At 44.4% G+C, this 16,799-nt stretch overlaps 8 protein-coding genes across 8 annotated transcripts; 4 read left to right on the top strand and 4 right to left on the bottom strand.

Moving 5' to 3' along the window:
- Positions 1-60: 60 nt before the first annotated feature.
- O0I10_012165 (uncharacterized protein) lies at positions 61-2,304 on the top strand (the record flags this gene model as incomplete). Its single annotated transcript, XM_058492111.1, has 1 exon — positions 61-2,304. The coding sequence occupies one exon, from the start codon at positions 61-63 to the stop codon at positions 2,302-2,304; it is 2,244 nt and encodes a 747-aa protein (XP_058337118.1).
- Positions 2,305-2,510: 206 nt separating this feature from the next.
- Positions 2,511-3,304, bottom strand: O0I10_012164 (uncharacterized protein; the record flags this gene model as incomplete). Its single annotated transcript, XM_058492110.1, has 3 exons — positions 2,511-2,917; positions 2,970-3,125; positions 3,199-3,304. The coding sequence occupies 3 exons, from the start codon at positions 3,302-3,304 to the stop codon at positions 2,511-2,513; spliced, it is 669 nt and encodes a 222-aa protein (XP_058337117.1).
- A 212-nt stretch (positions 3,305-3,516) lies between these two features.
- On the top strand, positions 3,517-4,222 carry O0I10_012163 (uncharacterized protein; the record flags this gene model as incomplete). Its single annotated transcript, XM_058492109.1, has 4 exons — positions 3,517-3,616; positions 3,699-3,743; positions 3,830-3,868; positions 3,936-4,222. The coding sequence occupies 4 exons, from the start codon at positions 3,517-3,519 to the stop codon at positions 4,220-4,222; spliced, it is 471 nt and encodes a 156-aa protein (XP_058337116.1).
- A 110-nt stretch (positions 4,223-4,332) lies between these two features.
- O0I10_012162 (uncharacterized protein) lies at positions 4,333-6,243 on the bottom strand (the record flags this gene model as incomplete). The annotated part of the gene is made up of 2 exons (XM_058492108.1): positions 4,333-4,941; positions 4,999-6,243. 2 exons carry the CDS (start codon positions 6,241-6,243, stop codon positions 4,333-4,335), a joined length of 1,854 nt encoding a protein of 617 aa, XP_058337115.1.
- A 2,485-nt stretch (positions 6,244-8,728) lies between these two features.
- On the top strand, positions 8,729-9,718 carry O0I10_012161 (uncharacterized protein; the record flags this gene model as incomplete). Its single annotated transcript, XM_058492107.1, has 7 exons — positions 8,729-8,882; positions 8,950-8,978; positions 9,064-9,133; positions 9,193-9,268; positions 9,334-9,398; positions 9,461-9,579; positions 9,644-9,718. The coding sequence occupies 7 exons, from the start codon at positions 8,729-8,731 to the stop codon at positions 9,716-9,718; spliced, it is 588 nt and encodes a 195-aa protein (XP_058337114.1).
- A 236-nt stretch (positions 9,719-9,954) lies between these two features.
- O0I10_012160 (ribosomal protein L7/L12) lies at positions 9,955-10,676 on the bottom strand (the record flags this gene model as incomplete). Its single annotated transcript, XM_058492106.1, has 4 exons — positions 9,955-10,272; positions 10,332-10,491; positions 10,547-10,605; positions 10,674-10,676. 4 exons carry the CDS (start codon positions 10,674-10,676, stop codon positions 9,955-9,957), a joined length of 540 nt encoding a protein of 179 aa, XP_058337113.1.
- A 554-nt stretch (positions 10,677-11,230) lies between these two features.
- Positions 11,231-13,860, bottom strand: O0I10_012159 (uncharacterized protein; the record flags this gene model as incomplete). Its single annotated transcript, XM_058492105.1, has 13 exons — positions 11,231-11,261; positions 11,327-11,500; positions 11,562-11,714; positions 11,783-11,867; positions 11,932-12,031; positions 12,096-12,403; positions 12,462-12,497; positions 12,559-12,592; positions 12,649-12,776; positions 12,841-12,946; positions 13,008-13,055; positions 13,116-13,687; positions 13,839-13,860. 13 exons carry the CDS (start codon positions 13,858-13,860, stop codon positions 11,231-11,233), a joined length of 1,797 nt encoding a protein of 598 aa, XP_058337112.1.
- Positions 13,861-14,725: 865 nt separating this feature from the next.
- On the top strand, positions 14,726-16,622 carry O0I10_012158 (uncharacterized protein; the record flags this gene model as incomplete). The annotated part of the gene is made up of 3 exons (XM_058492104.1): positions 14,726-14,794; positions 14,854-16,509; positions 16,578-16,622. 3 exons carry the CDS (start codon positions 14,726-14,728, stop codon positions 16,620-16,622), a joined length of 1,770 nt encoding a protein of 589 aa, XP_058337111.1.
- Positions 16,623-16,799: the final 177 nt, after the last annotated feature.

The following is a 16,799-nucleotide window of genomic DNA, read 5'->3' as shown; positions in this document are numbered from 1 at the left end:
TCTCTTTTTTTTTATCATCCACCACACACACACACACACACACCATAGCCTATTGAGAGAATGGCATCCATCCCACTTGTACCTGTGTCTCCACTCGTGAAAACATCGGCTGAATGCAAGGCTTCGTTTGCTGAAGCGACACAACGACTATCACAAGCCAAGCAAGCAACGAATCCACGGGTGGATGTGAGCAGTTTGAGACGACTTCTCGAGGATACTCAGGTGGAACGGCATAGGCTGGATACAGTGGAGCAACAAATGGAAGCCGTCGAGTCCGCAACAGCGTTTCATTGGGATCCGGATGTTCTTGCTCGTCAAATAGCCGTTGTCAATGCACAGTTGTATTCCCGGGTCATTCTCGACAAGCAATTGCTTTGTGGTCCTGTCGATAAGCGTATGCGACAAACACATCTGGTCCATCTCCAAGATTTCCATCGTTACCTTACCAACAGCTTTGCCCATCAGCTCATCTACTGGTCGGAGCTAACGCCGGCAAGTGCAGTGGTGCCGACCGTGCATCCCAAAGACAACTTGGTTGTCCATTTGGTGCGTGTCGCTTATCTTCTCGTTCACGTCTACAGAGACTTTTCAGGTTTCGCAAGTGTCATGAAAGCACTCATGCTACCCGAAGTACGTCGTTTACGTCGATTGTGGCATCCTTGTCCCACTCGCACACGCGACATGTATCGTGATCTTGCCCATTTGCTATCTCCTTCAAAGAATTATCAAGCGTATCATGACATGTTGCATCGCAAATTGAACCTCTTGTACATCAACAATGGCAACAAAGTGATGATGGCTGTACCTTGGATCCAACCCCATCTTGCTTCGATCCATTCCATCATCAAGGAGTACACTGCGGGTGATCGTGTATCCGTTTCAGCTGTTCTCTCAGCACCAGGTGCTCGCAAATTGTCTTCTATTGTTGCTATCCTTGAATTGTGTCAGCAAAGTACCACCACGGAGCTACCAGTAGATGAGTTACTACAGCAACAACAAGATGGATCAAAGGCAGGATCGGAATTGGAAAGGCGCAGAAGCAAACGCATGTCAATCAAGCCTGTGCATGTTGAAGGATTAAGATCACCAGCAATTGTTCCTCCTTCGAATCTTGTTGACATTGCTCCAGGAGATTTGCAAGCGTATCATTGGCTTGTCTCTCGTGCGTATCTCACCAAGGATCAATTGATTGAGGAAAGTATTCAAGTCGAATCACTTGCACCAGGCGAATCACTTGCTTGTGATGTGGATGAGGATGAAATGGAAATGGTGGAGGAGAATGATCGAATGGAAGAGGATACTGCCATTTTCTCTGTACCAGCAACTCCTATTGTGGCTCGATCTCGTCGTGCAAGTATCGATACCAAGCCCGATCCAGTGGTCACCATCACCGACAACGACTCATCACAAGATACCACCAAGGATGATGATGATGATGACGACGGCGATGATGATGATGATGATAAAGGAGATGTTGCAGAGCCTGTTGTTGATACGACTCATTCAGCTGTTCCTGAAACCAACAATGAAGAACAAGAAATGGCGGTGGAAGAGGATCAGGATTTGCAAAACCTATGGAGCGACCACAAGCCCCAAGAAGAAAAGAATGATGATGCTGCTATCAGTGCACCGGTTCCTATTGCAGGCACAAGTCATTCAGTGATGACAAGTTCGACACAGCAGGATTCATCCACCAGCAAACAAACCAAGAAATCACGCTTGTCACCTACTGCACCTGAATTTGTACCCACCAGCAAATTATCGACATCAGCTGCAGCTGCTTCTACAGCAACCACCAACCCTGCTATTGCACCCTCTTCAGTGGTCGTGTCGCCTGCATCATCGGTACCTGAAGACCAACAACAACAGCAGCAGGTGGATGAGGAGGAAGAAAATGAGGATCCAGAGGAAGAATGGCATGGCTACTTGTATCATCTTGAAAAGAAGAATACGAATGACAACGAATCCGAGACATGGAATGGTTATCCAAGCCCACCTCTTGAGTCGACAACACCTGGCCGACGTGGATCATCAACCCCTTCTGAAGACTCTGAAGTTTGGAAAGGCTATCACGCATCAAAGATGGAAGATGATTGGCAAAAGGAGATTGATCGCAAGGTACAGGATTGCGATTGGCAGGGTTATACGCTAGAGACACTGAATGAAGATGAGCTGGATTCAAGCACGATGATGGACGGCGAGTTTGAAAAATCTCGACAAGCAAGACGCAAGGATGATGCTATTGATGCTTTTCGAAGGATGCAACAAGATCGATGGTCTTCTCAACATCAACTTCATCCCTGATGATACATTCTTTTTTGCCCATATGAATATCTAAAACCCCCCTGTGCCTCTCTCTTTCCCTTATTTATCTATACCCTGATGATCCCGCCTTGTTGTTTACATAATTCCCTATCTTCTCTCTATCACTCTTTTTCTATCTCTCTCTCTCTTTTGAACTGGATTTTACTTGAGAATATATCACACAACTTATACAACATCATTATGAACTAGTCTTTCTTGGGTACAATTTGAACACCAAAACGTCTGCCACGATTATAAGCGAGTTGCCAAATGATGCTCATGACCCATAAGCCGAGGATGCCACCGAGCATGGCATATACCTTTTGTGATAGGTGATAATGTTGTTTTTCTTGAATGTGGGGTCTGAAATCAAGCATGAAGCGTGGGCCATCCACCATACCCGCATGGATCAATAAATCAAGGGCAAACATGAAAGAGTAGGCACCCATGAATGAAATCGACAAGATCACCGTAATAAACTCGCACACCAATGCAAGGAGGACACCACCCACAGCAAAGCCGACACTAGTGAATTGCCTTGCATAGACATTGAGTAGGATATAGTCGTCTTTCCAGCACCAAATAAAGATGGCTAGCATATAGCCGGCAAATGCTATGGGTGTATGATTAGTAACGGTTTAGTGAGCTTAATCGATTAATGCTACCTGGCAGAAAATAAAGTCCCACACGCCAATAAAACATGAGCACCGTAGCTAGTATTACTCCAGCACCAAAACAACCACAAGTGTAGACCACCGAAGCACGTGGATACCCATGGTCTAATGGTTCGGCTGCTGTCAATATCATCCATGTCACCATAGCTACATGTAGTATATTCAGCAAGATGAGTAATAGCAATGATGTTGATATGCCCATGTGTGTGTTTACACATACCTCCTATAAGAAATCCTGTAATGGCAATGGTATAAATGAAGTATCGAAAGGCGACTGAGCATAAAAAGACTGCAATGAGCATGAGTACGGTGGCGATGATAGCCATGTGTAATGGGATTCCTGGGCCATCATAAGAATCATGCAACTGTGGATGTGGATGGGTGAACATTTCTTGATTCGTGGAACAACGAGCGGGAGAAGCGGGATCTTATCCACGGTCTTATTTATCTCCATTACCTTGGTCTCTTTGTTCTTGATACTTTTCACTCGCACGTCTCCTTTTTCAACCAACGTCAAAACAACATCGTATCCACAACAATGTCAAAAGAGGAAATCAAGAACGAATTGACAAAGTACGAGCCTACTCCAGAAGAGCGCACTGTCATTCGAGGTGCTGTCTTCAATGTCATTTCCCTTGGTACGTCCTCATGAAGAACGATCGCGCGCTCTCTCTCTCTCTCTCTCTCTCTCTATATTCATGTACTGATACTTCTATATAGCAACGGCTGGTGCTGGTTCACTTGGATTGTCTGGCTATTTATGGAGTATGTAAAATGACGACGACGATGAGAACGACGCGTTGATTGCACGCATTGTGGATGTCTCTTTCACACATGTATCATCATTGTAGACAAGTCGCGCCCTAAGCCTACAGGCATTCCTACTATTTGTAAGTGATGGACAATGAAACATCGGATGGATGGTCATGGGACACTTATTTTGGTCGACTTCCATAGTGGGTTTCTTTACGGGTCTTGCATTGGGTGGTGCATTAGGCATGGAGAAGGGCATGCGTACATTACGAACGAACCTCCCTATGGATTCAAAGTTACTTGCCATCATCCGAGAAACCGACCAGTTGCGTGAACATCCTCCACTTCCACCACAACTTGATCCACAACAACAACAACCCAAACCAGCTGCTAGCGGTGATGAGCAATTCCTATCCGATGAAGCAGTCAAGGCCGAAGAGCAGAAAATGTTCCAACAACATGAACAATCATCATCATCACAACAACGATAAACCCTTTATGATAGACGACATGAAATGTATACAATGATATTAAACGACAAAAGATTAATTACAATATGCAATGGAATGGAGGAGGGGAGGGAGGGGAAGAGGAATACTGCTTAAAGATCACCACCAAGAAGTCCATTCATGGCGAGTGTGGATTGTAAATGTGAAGTAGGAGAGCTCTTTTTTAAACGTTCCTCCTCACGCTTCTTGTCAACCTTTTTGCTACTGAGACCACCATGACTCTTGAGGTATTCGACGACACGTTTATGACCTGCGGACTTGGCAACTTCGAGTGGGGTAGGCACACGTTTAGAGATGTAAGCATTGACATCACAGGCAAAGCGTTCGATCAATAAGGCCACAATCTCGAGACGACCTGCACGTGCTGCCCAATGGATGGGTTGTTCACCACGACGATCAGCATGCGTCACTCCAATATGACATGAACGTACAAGGAAGGTAACCAGCTCAACGTGAGCAGTATGACATGCATAATGTAACGCTGTAGCACCAAGATGGGTATCGACAAGATGATTCAATGCACCTTCGGTATATCCAACAATGAACTCAACGACTGCCAAATGACCATGCTCAGCAGCTACATGCAAAGCCGTCTTGTTGCATCCCTCTCCACGTGCTTGTACAAGATCACCACCCGCCTGTACAAGTCGTTGTAGTCCTGGCAACCATCCCACTTTGGCAGCAAGGTAGCATGGGGTTACCTAGTATTGTAATAATAATGTCAATAAACATCATCATCATCGATATAAGCAACTCACCTTGTCCTTGTCTTCATCACTAAGCGTCATTGCATTGGGGTTGGCTCCTTGTTGTAACAACAAATCCAAAGCACCTGGTGTCTTTGTTACAATTAAGGCATGGATCATACCATATCCGTATTTGACATGTTGGTTGGACGGTGATTGTTTGGCTGTATTGGGTGATCCACCACGACGCAAAAAGTTGGTAATAATCTTTTCTACGGTCAAATCGCTTCCTTGACTTTTGGCAATGGTATCCCATAAAGCATCCGAACCACCAAACATCAATGGATCAACACGTCGTTGAAGAATCATGGGGTTGGCTGTTGAAGTAGTCGTTGTTGTGGTTGAGCTGACAGATTGTGTGGGGCTCAAAGGATAGCCTGAAGATGTCGATGCCGATGAAATGGATGGATTGTGTCTCAAGTAACGTGGTGACTCAAATGAAGGATCCAGACTTGTGGAACTATGCAAAGGCGGTGGTTGGTGATGATGATGGCGTATTGATCCGCTCGAAGATGAGGAAGTAAATGATGCACCCGATAGTGGCGTATTGCTGCTCGTGTTCCAATAGGCTTGGTAATGTTGCAAATGAGATGAAGTATTGGATGATGAGGAAGATCGTGATGGCCGAAGAAGGGGTGGATTATGGTCGGCGGAATGAATCGACATTGATGGCTGCGGACTTGTAGGTGTCAAGGGGAAATTAACGCCTGTAGATGATGGTGGTGGAGGTGGTGCTGGTAAGGGTGCATTGGGAGGTGGAGGTGGAGGTGGTGCAGCAGCAGTTGATGTTCCATTTATTAATGGAGCTGGTGGTGGTGGAAGCTGTCCTTGGCTATGACTACCTCCACTTGATGAAACCTCGCTTGGTGAATCAGAGCTCATGGATTGACGTTGTTGTTGTTGTTGTTGTGCCTTGCTTAAAGCGTCGAATCTTTTCTTGAAAAATTGCATTTCTCGCACCGCCTTTTCATATCGCTGTTGTTGATCTCGGAGAGAACCTTTGAGTTGATCATTTTCAATTTCGAGCGTTTGCGTATGTTGTTGGACCATGGTCACCAAACGATCATGGTCTGTGAGAAGCCGATTCAAGTCGACTTTGAGTTGTTGACGAAGGGAATCATCGTTAACCTTGCTAATGGCTTGGATAAGACATTCACGAGGACTTGGTGCAAGTGGCTCTGACGATGTTGTGCTGTTGTTGCTGCTACTATTGCTGTTTAAATGCATTCGGCCAAGTGTGTGATCAATCTCATCCATCTTGTTTATATTATGTACGGAACGGAGAAAAAGAAAGAAAGGATTGGATAAAGCTGTTTGTGCCTTCTTGTGCGTCCAAGAAAAAATACAAGGTGACACGACGGAGCAATGAAAGAAGAGGGCCCGTTCTACAAGAGGCGAGAAGGTGGAAGGCTTAAAAGCAAGAGGCTCACACATAATAACTGTGGCTATTTATGATTACTTAAATGGGGGTTGATAGACCCTCTTTTTCCTTTTCTCACCTATTCATGGTCAGTCAGCAAAAGCTTGGTCGTGCACGGTGTCTCGATTGTTTGCATTGTTCGTTTCTCCCCAACACGCATACACACACGCACAGAGCTATTGCTGACGCCTGCCATCGCACATGCCACACACATTTCTTCCATTGGTACTACCACCGTTACTCACTACCCAAAAAATCGTTGCCTTTGGTCTTTGTACTCACGCTTTTGTTACATGGCAACATCGATAATAGAGTATCCCCACGACTTGGATTGGTGCGTCGGGATGATTTATGCCCCATTGTCCCCCAATCCCTAATATTACTCGCAGCTGCTGCTGGAATAACGAAGCACGTACATACGTCGATATCCATCAACAGCGCCTTTTTTACTTTTGCGCTCAACTTGTTCTTGCTCAGCATCTCGTCTCCTAATATCTCAAAGCATTGGATGATTATTCTAACGACAGGAGATGAATCTATCAATGGCCGCTGTGTCCCTTGGGAATTTCAGGCGAAAAAAAACTGCAAAGCACAAGGAGAGGGTGGAAGAGTGCGAGAACTTTGCGGACTTTTTTCATGATGTGACACAACGAAAGGCACAATAAGCTTTTTTGGACAAGATCCACCCCTTTGAAAGAAACAATGCATGGAAATATAAGCTCAACATCATCGATCATCCCTTGCTGATGAAACCATGATTATCCACATTGGCACATGTAATCGGGTAATTGATAGCCGACGCATCCTACAAGATCTTGGCTTTTTTTACATCCATCAATCAAGGGTGTATCGAAGGAAGCCATCAGCGACAATTAGACGGAGTTGGGGTGTTTGGGCACTCTCATCTCAATTAACGTTACATCATCACCGCCTCTCAAAGATGCTGCAGCCAACAGCAAATGATGTTACACAGACGTTACCGCGTTCACCAAAAGCTGAATTCTGATTTGGATCCTTGGCTTGTTTCATCATCAACCCCTTAATATCATGCATCAAGAGCGCCTGCTTTTACCATTATCATGGTTCTTAAAGCAGGTGCTATGAGCAGGAGCAAACAACCTAATAAAAGATCCTCCTCCTCGTGATAGATGGTGCATCGTGCCGTTATAACAATTTGGTAGCAATGATGCCTATCATCTCGTGCATGGTCCGCACAGGTAAAGATTAGGGTCGTCATGATAACAGGCACTGATACATACTTGTGAGAATATGGAAATGGGACACAACACCAATGTGACAGTGACAAGGCATTGACAGGTGACAACGAGGTGACAGGTGTCTGTGCCATACATGTGATATAATGGAAGAGCCATTGTTGTATCAACCCCCGTGGGAGCTAGATGGCGCATCATCATGTCGCCAACAATATCAAATAGCTCTTGGTTACTGATTGTTGCTGGTGTATGCATTGACAATCATCACACATTGGCTCTCAGAGGTTGGTGCGTGAGAAAGTCTGTCCACAAAGGATCATGTCGCCTATCATCATGCTTCATTACACCCACCCACTTCTTTCCTCCATCTTTCAAAACGCAAGTTTAAAGCGTGCCTCATTTCTTGCCACCTGTGGACTACAGCTGACATGTGCTGTGGGTGGTTTTTATATGTCATCCATTTCAGCCGAATCCAAATTATTAGTCACATGACCAAAGTACAGCATATTATGCAAGAGAAACAAGCTCAGAACGCATAGAGGGTCATTGTTAACGGGCTAGCACACAAACATGTCATCTTCATTATGCACCTACTCAATCGTATTTGGCACGGACGAAGATTAGAGGCTACGACATGCGTATAGGCACTGCACATGATACGAATGTTTATTTATTTTGTTGTTGCATAGCAACGCCTGTAACCAGAGCAACGACAATTGCACGTGTTCTACTACTGGTGGCGGAGGAATCTCGCAGCGCAATTTACTCTCACGCCCCAATGGATATACATGGACAAGTGGTAAAATCATTTATTCTTCGCTCGATAATATGTAAATGTGATTCAAGAGTAAGTTGGCAGGGTGTCATGGTGATAGAGGTGTCATCATAGGGTAACTGGTGAATGAAGCAGTAATAGTGTGCTCCGAAGCAACTGGGGGTGTGTGGGTGGGTGAATGAAGGGGACCATCCAATACGCGCACATTGATTCTCTCTCGCGACCCCCCGGGGGTGAGTACCTTTCTCGACTTCTTTTCCATCTTATTCCATCGTTGCCCGATTCCCTCTCAGCATCATCTGACACTCACACACACTCACACACACGCACATCATGTCTACTCATCACGAAGACGACGACCTTGCTCCCACTCAAACTGCTGGTTACAAGCCCGGTGAAAAGAAAAGCTTGCAGGAATATCAAACTCTCGACGCCCAAGACGAGTCTTTGAACAAGTGGAAAGAATCCTTGGGTTTGAAGGGTGCAGGTAACAAAAGAAAAAAGAGCATCCAGTGCATATAGAAGAGATCCATGTACTTAGTTATGTATCTTAGTTGCTGGTCCTACCGATGATCCTCGTCGAGTAAGTACATCTCTTTCACCACCACACCATACACGTACACAACGCAACCCCTTTTTCATCCCCACAACTCATGTATATCATTTAGGTTGTTGTTGAATACATTGCACTTGAAGTTCAAGATCGTGATGATGTAAAGATCGACTTGTCCACACCTGGTAAGGATAGAGAAAGAGATGATACAAAAGGCGCGCGTGATTAAGTAGCATTCCTATAGATGCTATTGAGAAGGCCAAATCGACTCCCTTCACCATCAAGGAGGGTGTTGAGTACCGTATGAAGGTTAAATTCCGGTTAGTAAAATGAGATGTTTGTGTTGGTAGTGGTGGATATTGACATTGTCAATTTTTGTTATCAGCGTTCAACACGATGTTGTCTCAGGTCTCAAGTACTTGCAAGTTGTCAAGCGTAAGGGCGTAAGAGGTTAGTTGGATGATAATTCTGAAAGCTTTGGCAATCAAGCTAATCATAGTGTCAATGGTTAGTTGACAAGACCGAGGAAATGATTGGTAGCTATGGTCCTGCTGCTGAACCCTATGAAAAGAAGTTCCAACTTGAAGAAGCACCCTCGGGTATGCTTGCTCGTGGTCATTATGACGCCAGAGTAAGTATAGATGATGGATAAGTAAGAGTGCATTTTTGGTTAATCATCCACATCGCTAATGTAGAGCAAATTCGTTGACGATGATGGTGTCGTCCATGTTGAGTGGAACTGGTCCTTTGATATCAAGAAAGATTGGTAAACGAAAAGAATGAAACTATACCATCCGACAGCGATCCTCTACTTTTGAAGATTCCCTTTCAACGAAACGACAACCTTTATGTACAAGGAAAAGACATCATCTCTCTCTCTCTCTTTCTCTTCTCTCTATCCTTCTCTCTTTGCAACAAATAAACCCATTACTGAATATATATGTGTTTTCTCTTTTTTATGCACATGAAATGAATCGGTTCTATTACAAATAAAACAACTTTTTTTTTACTCCAACTGAACAGTAGCACCCAAAGCTTCGAGGGTCTTTTTGAGCTTCTCGGCTTCTTCCTTTGGTACAGATTCCTTGAGGACCTTTGGCACGCTTTCGACAAACTTTTTGGCATCCACTAAACTTAAACCAGCCAAGTTCTTGACTTCACGAATAACCTTAGCCTTTGCACTAGCATCGATCTTTTCAAGCTTGACGTTGAATTCAGTCTTCTCAGCAGGCTTTTCCTCTTCAGCGGGAGCAGCAGCAGCAGGCATGGCACCACCCATAGGCATAGCCATAGGCATAGCAATATCCTCAATGTTCAAACGAGTCTAATACACATATCCATGTAAGTCGTTCCAATCTATCGTATCGTGCGTGTTGTATATACCTTGAGTTGGGACACAAGCTCGGAGGTCTGCAAAAGAGTAAGGGTCTCGATCTGATCAACAATGCTGGCGATTTTGGGATCGACGGAGGCACCGCTGCTGGAACCAGGTGTAGGAAGAGGTTCGGTGGCATAGAAACGTTGTGCAATAGCAGGAGCAACACTATAACAACGCATGAGCATATTTGCAAATGTGGCATTGGGGCTGTCAAACGTACCGAACGGATTGGCGGGCGGCAGCAGAAGAGCGTGTCAACAAGGTAGAGGAGAAGCGAAGCTATATCATGCATGATACGAATACAGTGAGAACTAGGTCATCGTGGGTCGAGAAATGGCATTGCATACCATGGCGGTGTTGTGTGTATGTATTGGAGCAAGGAACCAAGCAAAAGAAGCGAAAAATATTGTTTGTGCCGATTGCCAGGGCAACACCGTCACGAGCCACAACTACAACCACCACTCAGAACAGGATTTGGACTACCCCCCAAAACCAACTTGTAGACATTTTGACAGGATGATTCACTTGCTCACAACATGGCAACTATATAGACCCTTCTTTCTAATAAATGCCATTCATTCATTTACTGTGGTTGACTCTTTATTCGTATTCATACAACACTCAATGCAATGGGTTGATCAATCAATATTGCCTGCTCGAGTTTATTACATAGGCGATTCCATTTGGATGTCTCATCAATAAGCTTTGAAGCTACATGTAATCGCAATCACTTTTCTCACACGGCCCATATCCAAGGTCATAGAATTGATGATTATAAAGAATATCATGTTAGGAACAAAAAAAGAAACCAAGATGTTGTCGGGATAGGTGATGATAGGATGAGATGGGGGGAGGACGTAAGTATGTATCTAGGAGTAGCGGTGGGGTGATAATAACAAAAGCGTTATGCCTCTTCCAGGTATCGGTATTCGAACCTATATCAAAGGAAGAGGGAATCAGCCATCATTGTTATTAGGCAAGATTGTGTGATTGAGCTTACCGGAAATCAGTCTTTTTTCGTTGGCACCATGAACCCTCGTAATCAAAATAAATATAGGTGCCTTGCTCATAGTCATCGGTAATCACTTTGGGCTCTTCATGACGTTGGAACCAGGTCAAATACTTTTTATGGAATCGCCATGATTGCTTTTTCAATTCCCTTGCAGCAAGGTATCTGGGATATCATAGTGAGCCTTTGATTCATCCGAAAGAGAAGCGCATACAAGAACACTTACTGCTGATAGGTTCCTTGCTGGTAATAAAAGATGAAAAACAACGCATCCATATCGAATTTATCGAATAACACAGGATTATCAAAGACGGCCAATGGTTGTTGTGGATAATAGTTGGGCGTGGGATAAGGATTGGCAGGTTGGTATGTCTTTGGCCTATAAATGCAACAATGGATTAGGTTTGATCTACCATCCCCACGTGGCACGTGCGTGCATGTGCTTACCGTTCAGAGTCAATGAGATCAGGTACATGCTGTAAACTTGTATCCAGCATTTGGTGTGTATACATCATATCAGCCTTGCCTATACCTATAGCATTATTAAATCCTTTGCTCTCATGGATCATATCACATTTTCACTCTGCTGGGCTTACCTTTAGCTTTGACAGCTTCAAATGCTGGTGCAAGATCCGCTAGTGATGATGGTAAACGTGCTTCACTCATATCCGGTGGTACACTGGAGGCGTCAGGTGACTAATAAAAGGGATAAAAGTAAACATCTATTCAATGACAATGATCCAAATACCAGTAAACGTACCTTGGCTGGATACTGTGAGGATAACAATGCAGCACCAGGTTGCTGTATCACATGTTGTTGTCGTTGTTTATCTTCCTTGGCTTGATCAATGATCTCTGGGGGCTTTGTCCATGCATTCTCCACCGGTTTGTCGTTTGCACCTGGTATCTTATCTTGCTTCTTTGATAGACTATCATGGGAACTTGATGTAGAAACACCTGCTGCCGCTGCTTGTGCATACTTGAGCCCTGTTGTTGTGGGTGCTATTACTTCTGGTGTCGATTTGGTTGAGCTGGGTGTCCTTAGAGGGCTCGTGCCATTGGATTTTGCTGCATGAATTTCCATTTTAGTAACAACATCCCACCAAGAGAATCATTGAATGCTTACATTTGGGCTCTTCCAATGAAGGTGTAAGTGGATCTTCTATAGCTTATGTTAGACCAACATCATTCGTCAAAGAAAAGAGCACGTATATATATCTTACTTGACTTGGGACTCAAGATCTTTTGTGGTGTAGCCTTTAACGAGAAACCATGTTAACCAATGCTAATAGCCATTTGCTAGAAGCACTTACCTCTTCCTCTTTTTCCTTCTCTCTCTCCTTTTCTCGTTCCTTTTCCTTCACCCTCTCCTGTCGTTCCTTTTCTCGTGCGGCTCGTTTGGAGTGCGGCTTGTCATCTTCTTCCTTAGGTTCTGGTTTGCCTACATCGATGATCATGTCAGCCATCTTTCAGCGGAGGAATTGGATAGGATGAATCACACTCACTCTCGTTATGTGCAAAGTATTCATCTGTTGCAATATTGTATAGCACCTCGTCGTCTTCCAGATTTAAATCGTCATACATATACTCGTCTTCCTCAAAATCAGGATCCTGATTCATTCGAATATAAGCGACAAGGACAGCTGATGGATAACCAATGCAGTGTATATACCTGATTGCTTTCAACATAGTATTGTACATCATCTTTGATAGCAGCAACCTATCATATGATGCGTGTGAGTAAGGTAGAAATGAAGTTGCAAAGTCTCAAACGGCATACCTTGTCCACTTGCAAATGATCGTTTTCCAGTAATCGGAGGATGAGTTCTAACCGGCCGAGATGATACTTGTTGCGTTCGAAATGGTGTTCAAGCTCACTGATACGCTCCTGTCGACTGTGATCTTTCTTGCCGCGTTTGGATGTGCCTTGTAATGTCTCAATCTCTGCCTCTGCTGCTTCCATTTGTCGTTCTATCTCGGTCTTGGTGGTGGTGATCCATTCGCAAACATCCATCTTCTCCTTCTCCTTTGGATCCATCTTCTCTTTAAGCATGAGACCCTCTTTGGAATACGCCTTGGTCTTCATTTCCTTCTCTATGGTCTTGAACCGCTCCATTTGCAACTCGATAAGCTTGCGATTCTCCAACAACGCACTCTTGTCCTTGATTTCATTCGACGATAGCCACGTCTTGATCTGATCACGTAGTCGCTGCAGCTTCTTAATCTCCTTTTTCAAGTCCTGCTCGTATTTCTCTTTCTGGTTCATGTTGTTTGTCGAATGTATCTTGTCAAAGATGGTCTCAAAGATCTCGACACCTTCGCTCACTTTCTTCAACACTCGGTCAATCTCGGCTAGATTGAAATGGACAAGGTAAGTGCATTGTTGCAAGCGAGTGAAAAAGACGAATAGTATCTCATGTGCGAAGCGCGTGTATGTTTTATGCGCGTGTTGAAGGAGTTGGTGGACGTGGACGGCAAATAGAAATGGGTGTGGGCTACTCACTCTGTAGCTTTTTCATGGACATGGCGGATGCGTTGTCGTCGTTGTGGTGGTCGTCGTTGATAAAGGAGAGAACAAGGTGACTGGAAACTGATAAAATTGTAGCAAGATCCGAACTATTACAACCAACTCATCTGCCATCCCTTGTTTGTCGATCATCCAAAAGTTTCATTGTCGTCATGGAAATAGATCATTCATTTAATGATACACAGCGGTGATAGTCGCTAGGATTGCATGATTACACGATGCGTTGCCAAGATCGTCCAACCATATCAGTTAGCTCGTACACATACATACCATAATAAATGATTCATGTTTGCAAGGGATCACGAAAAAGTTGTATATGGATGTTCATAGTGGTGGTCATGGCAACGACCATGTTCCCAAAAAGTACAATGGTTGTCAAGGTCCCAACTTGAGCTGTTTCTCTTTCATAGAGGTGTCCACGACTAATCCAAATGATTATGATGAATGACATACTCGATTATGGAGACATGAATGATATAAAGCTTGCAGGTTGTAGAGGAAGGGATGAACCAAATTAAACTCTATAGAAGGTTATGGATCATTTACTCGTAACATAGGGTCATCAAAAGGTGCTTTCATTGTCTTAGGAACATTTTGATCGTAATGAAGGCGCATGAATAGTAATAGTGTCAGTGGATACCCAACCGATTTGAATATTTGTATTCTATACACTTTTATTTGACTATGGATCAATAATGTGTAAGAGCTTCTATGTTGGGATCATGTACGGCTAGAACGATTTAGAGGATTACAAGGATTTCTAGGCGTGGAAGCTATCATTGCCAGTCAACCCTTGCATGCGCTGTTTTGTTTTTTAAGCCAGATTTTTGCTTGCTGACCTCTTGTCACTCTATATATCCAACATGCTGAAAGGTGCCTCCGCATTGGCAAGGGCAGGTACCCGAGCAGCCCCTGGTGCACGCTTCCATCAGGTAAATGGGTGGGTTCCTTGTCGTTGTGATTACTCAATCTCACGGTTCTTTGTATACAGGTGTCGCGATACTATGCAACTGAAGCAACCAATGGCACGACCAGCACCAGCACAACCAGCACCGTGAAGAAGAGTTCTTTCGGCAAAAAGCTTTTCTGGACAACAGCATTGGGTGTTACATTGTACGGTGGAGCAACCTATGCAGCATTACACAATGAGGCGTTTTATGACACATACACGACCTATGTACCAGGCGGTGAGCAAGTATTGGACGCTATAGAAGACGCCATGCACGATGCCGAGTTTAAAAAGAACTTGGATGCTGCCACTGAATGGAAGAACACTGCCGTTTCTGCTGCTGGACAAGTGCAAGGTTACGCTATGAAGGCCAAGGATACCGCTGCTGATCTCTACGAGTATGCTCAAGATGCTTATGCTCAATTCACGGGTGACAAGGACGCACCAAAGATCCCATCATCCGATGGCAGCATTCCTGCTACGACGACAAAGCGACGTAAATTCAGCCGACGTGGTGCCATCTTTTCCAACGTGATTGAAACAGACCAGGATGCTCCTGTACCTCAATTCAAACCTGTTGGTGAACCCAAGTTGGATGAATTGGCTGCGACTATTCAAACCTTGGTCAAGATGTTGAATGAAATCGGTCTCAAGGGTCACGCCAAACGCTTAGCTGATTATGGATCACATGAAGTCGAGCAATTGTATCGTGAATATCGCAAGGTGTGCAACGATGAGGATCGTGTTCTCAAGGATATCAAGGAACTTGTCAATGAATCAGGTGCTCTTGCCACACACGTTGAAAAGCATTTGGAAGAGATGGATGCCAAGGTTCTTGCTGCACGTGAGCGATCCATTGACCGTGTTCAAGAGAAGAAGGACAAGATCAGACGTGAATTTGCTATCGAGGCTGAAGAGATCAAGAAGGAGTATCAGGCCCTTGCTATTAAGCAATTGAACACCCAACATGAAGAATTCAAGGTGGCTATGGCCAAGGAACTTGAAGAACGTGCTGTGGAACTCAATCGTCAATTCATGCGTCAAGTGCGTCAAAAGGTTGAGACTGAACGTGGCGGCAAATTGGCTCGTGTCGATGAAGTAGCTGTACGTCAACGTTTGCTTGAGCAACTCTCTTATCAAAATGCGGAGGATTTGGATGATTCACGCAAGGCTCATCAACTCGTGGCTGCTGTGGATGCTCTTAAGCGTGCTGCCTATGCTGGAAATCAACAAGCTTTCTTGGATGAGTTACAGACTTTGCTCGTGATCAGTGCACCCGCATCACCTTTTGCCGATCTTGTGGAACGACGTAACGATGAACTTGTTCAAGTTGTTGCACGTAGCATCTCTGAAACCGTAGCACGACATGGCATTGATTCAAAGGCACAACTTGAGGAACGATTCGCCAATGTAGCAGCTGAAGTGCGTCACGCTTCGCTTATACCTGAGGAGGGTAGCAGCATGATCTCCCATATCATTTCTATCATTATGAGCAAGTTGATGTTCAAGAAGCAAGGCTTGGTTCCTGGTGATGATCTCGAATCGCGTATGGCTCGTGCTGAATACTATCTTGAACGTGAGAATGATCTTGAAAGTGCAACTCGTGAAGTGAATCAGCTCAAGGGATGGCCCAAGCATTTGGCTGCTGATTGGTTGGATGCTGCTCGTCGACATTTGGAAATTAAGCAGGCTCTTGAGGTAAGCAAAAGAGATGGGATAGAGAGTGATGGATATCCATCCATTCACACAACAATGGTCATTTGTAGATTATGCGGACACAGGCTTTGTTGGGAAGCATGTCTCAACTTTAGAATCTTCACATTATTATTACAGCAGCAATAAAACACCAACCAAAAAAATACAAGATCGTGAAACCGGCATATCATTCATCAGTCATTTCGGCAACTTTGAAAGGGGTGTTTGTGTTTGTGTATGCATGCAACACACAGGATTTATTTCTGGACAACTGCTCGATACTTTGCATGTGG

Source organism: Lichtheimia ornata (genome assembly GCF_029851405.1).
Source record: "Lichtheimia ornata isolate CBS 291.66 chromosome Unknown scaffold00114, whole genome shotgun sequence".
Lineage (NCBI taxonomy): Eukaryota > Fungi > Mucoromycota > Mucoromycetes > Mucorales > Lichtheimiaceae > Lichtheimia > Lichtheimia ornata.
Note: the sequence above shows the minus strand (reverse complement) of the source record. Positions and strands in the feature narration are given on the sequence as shown.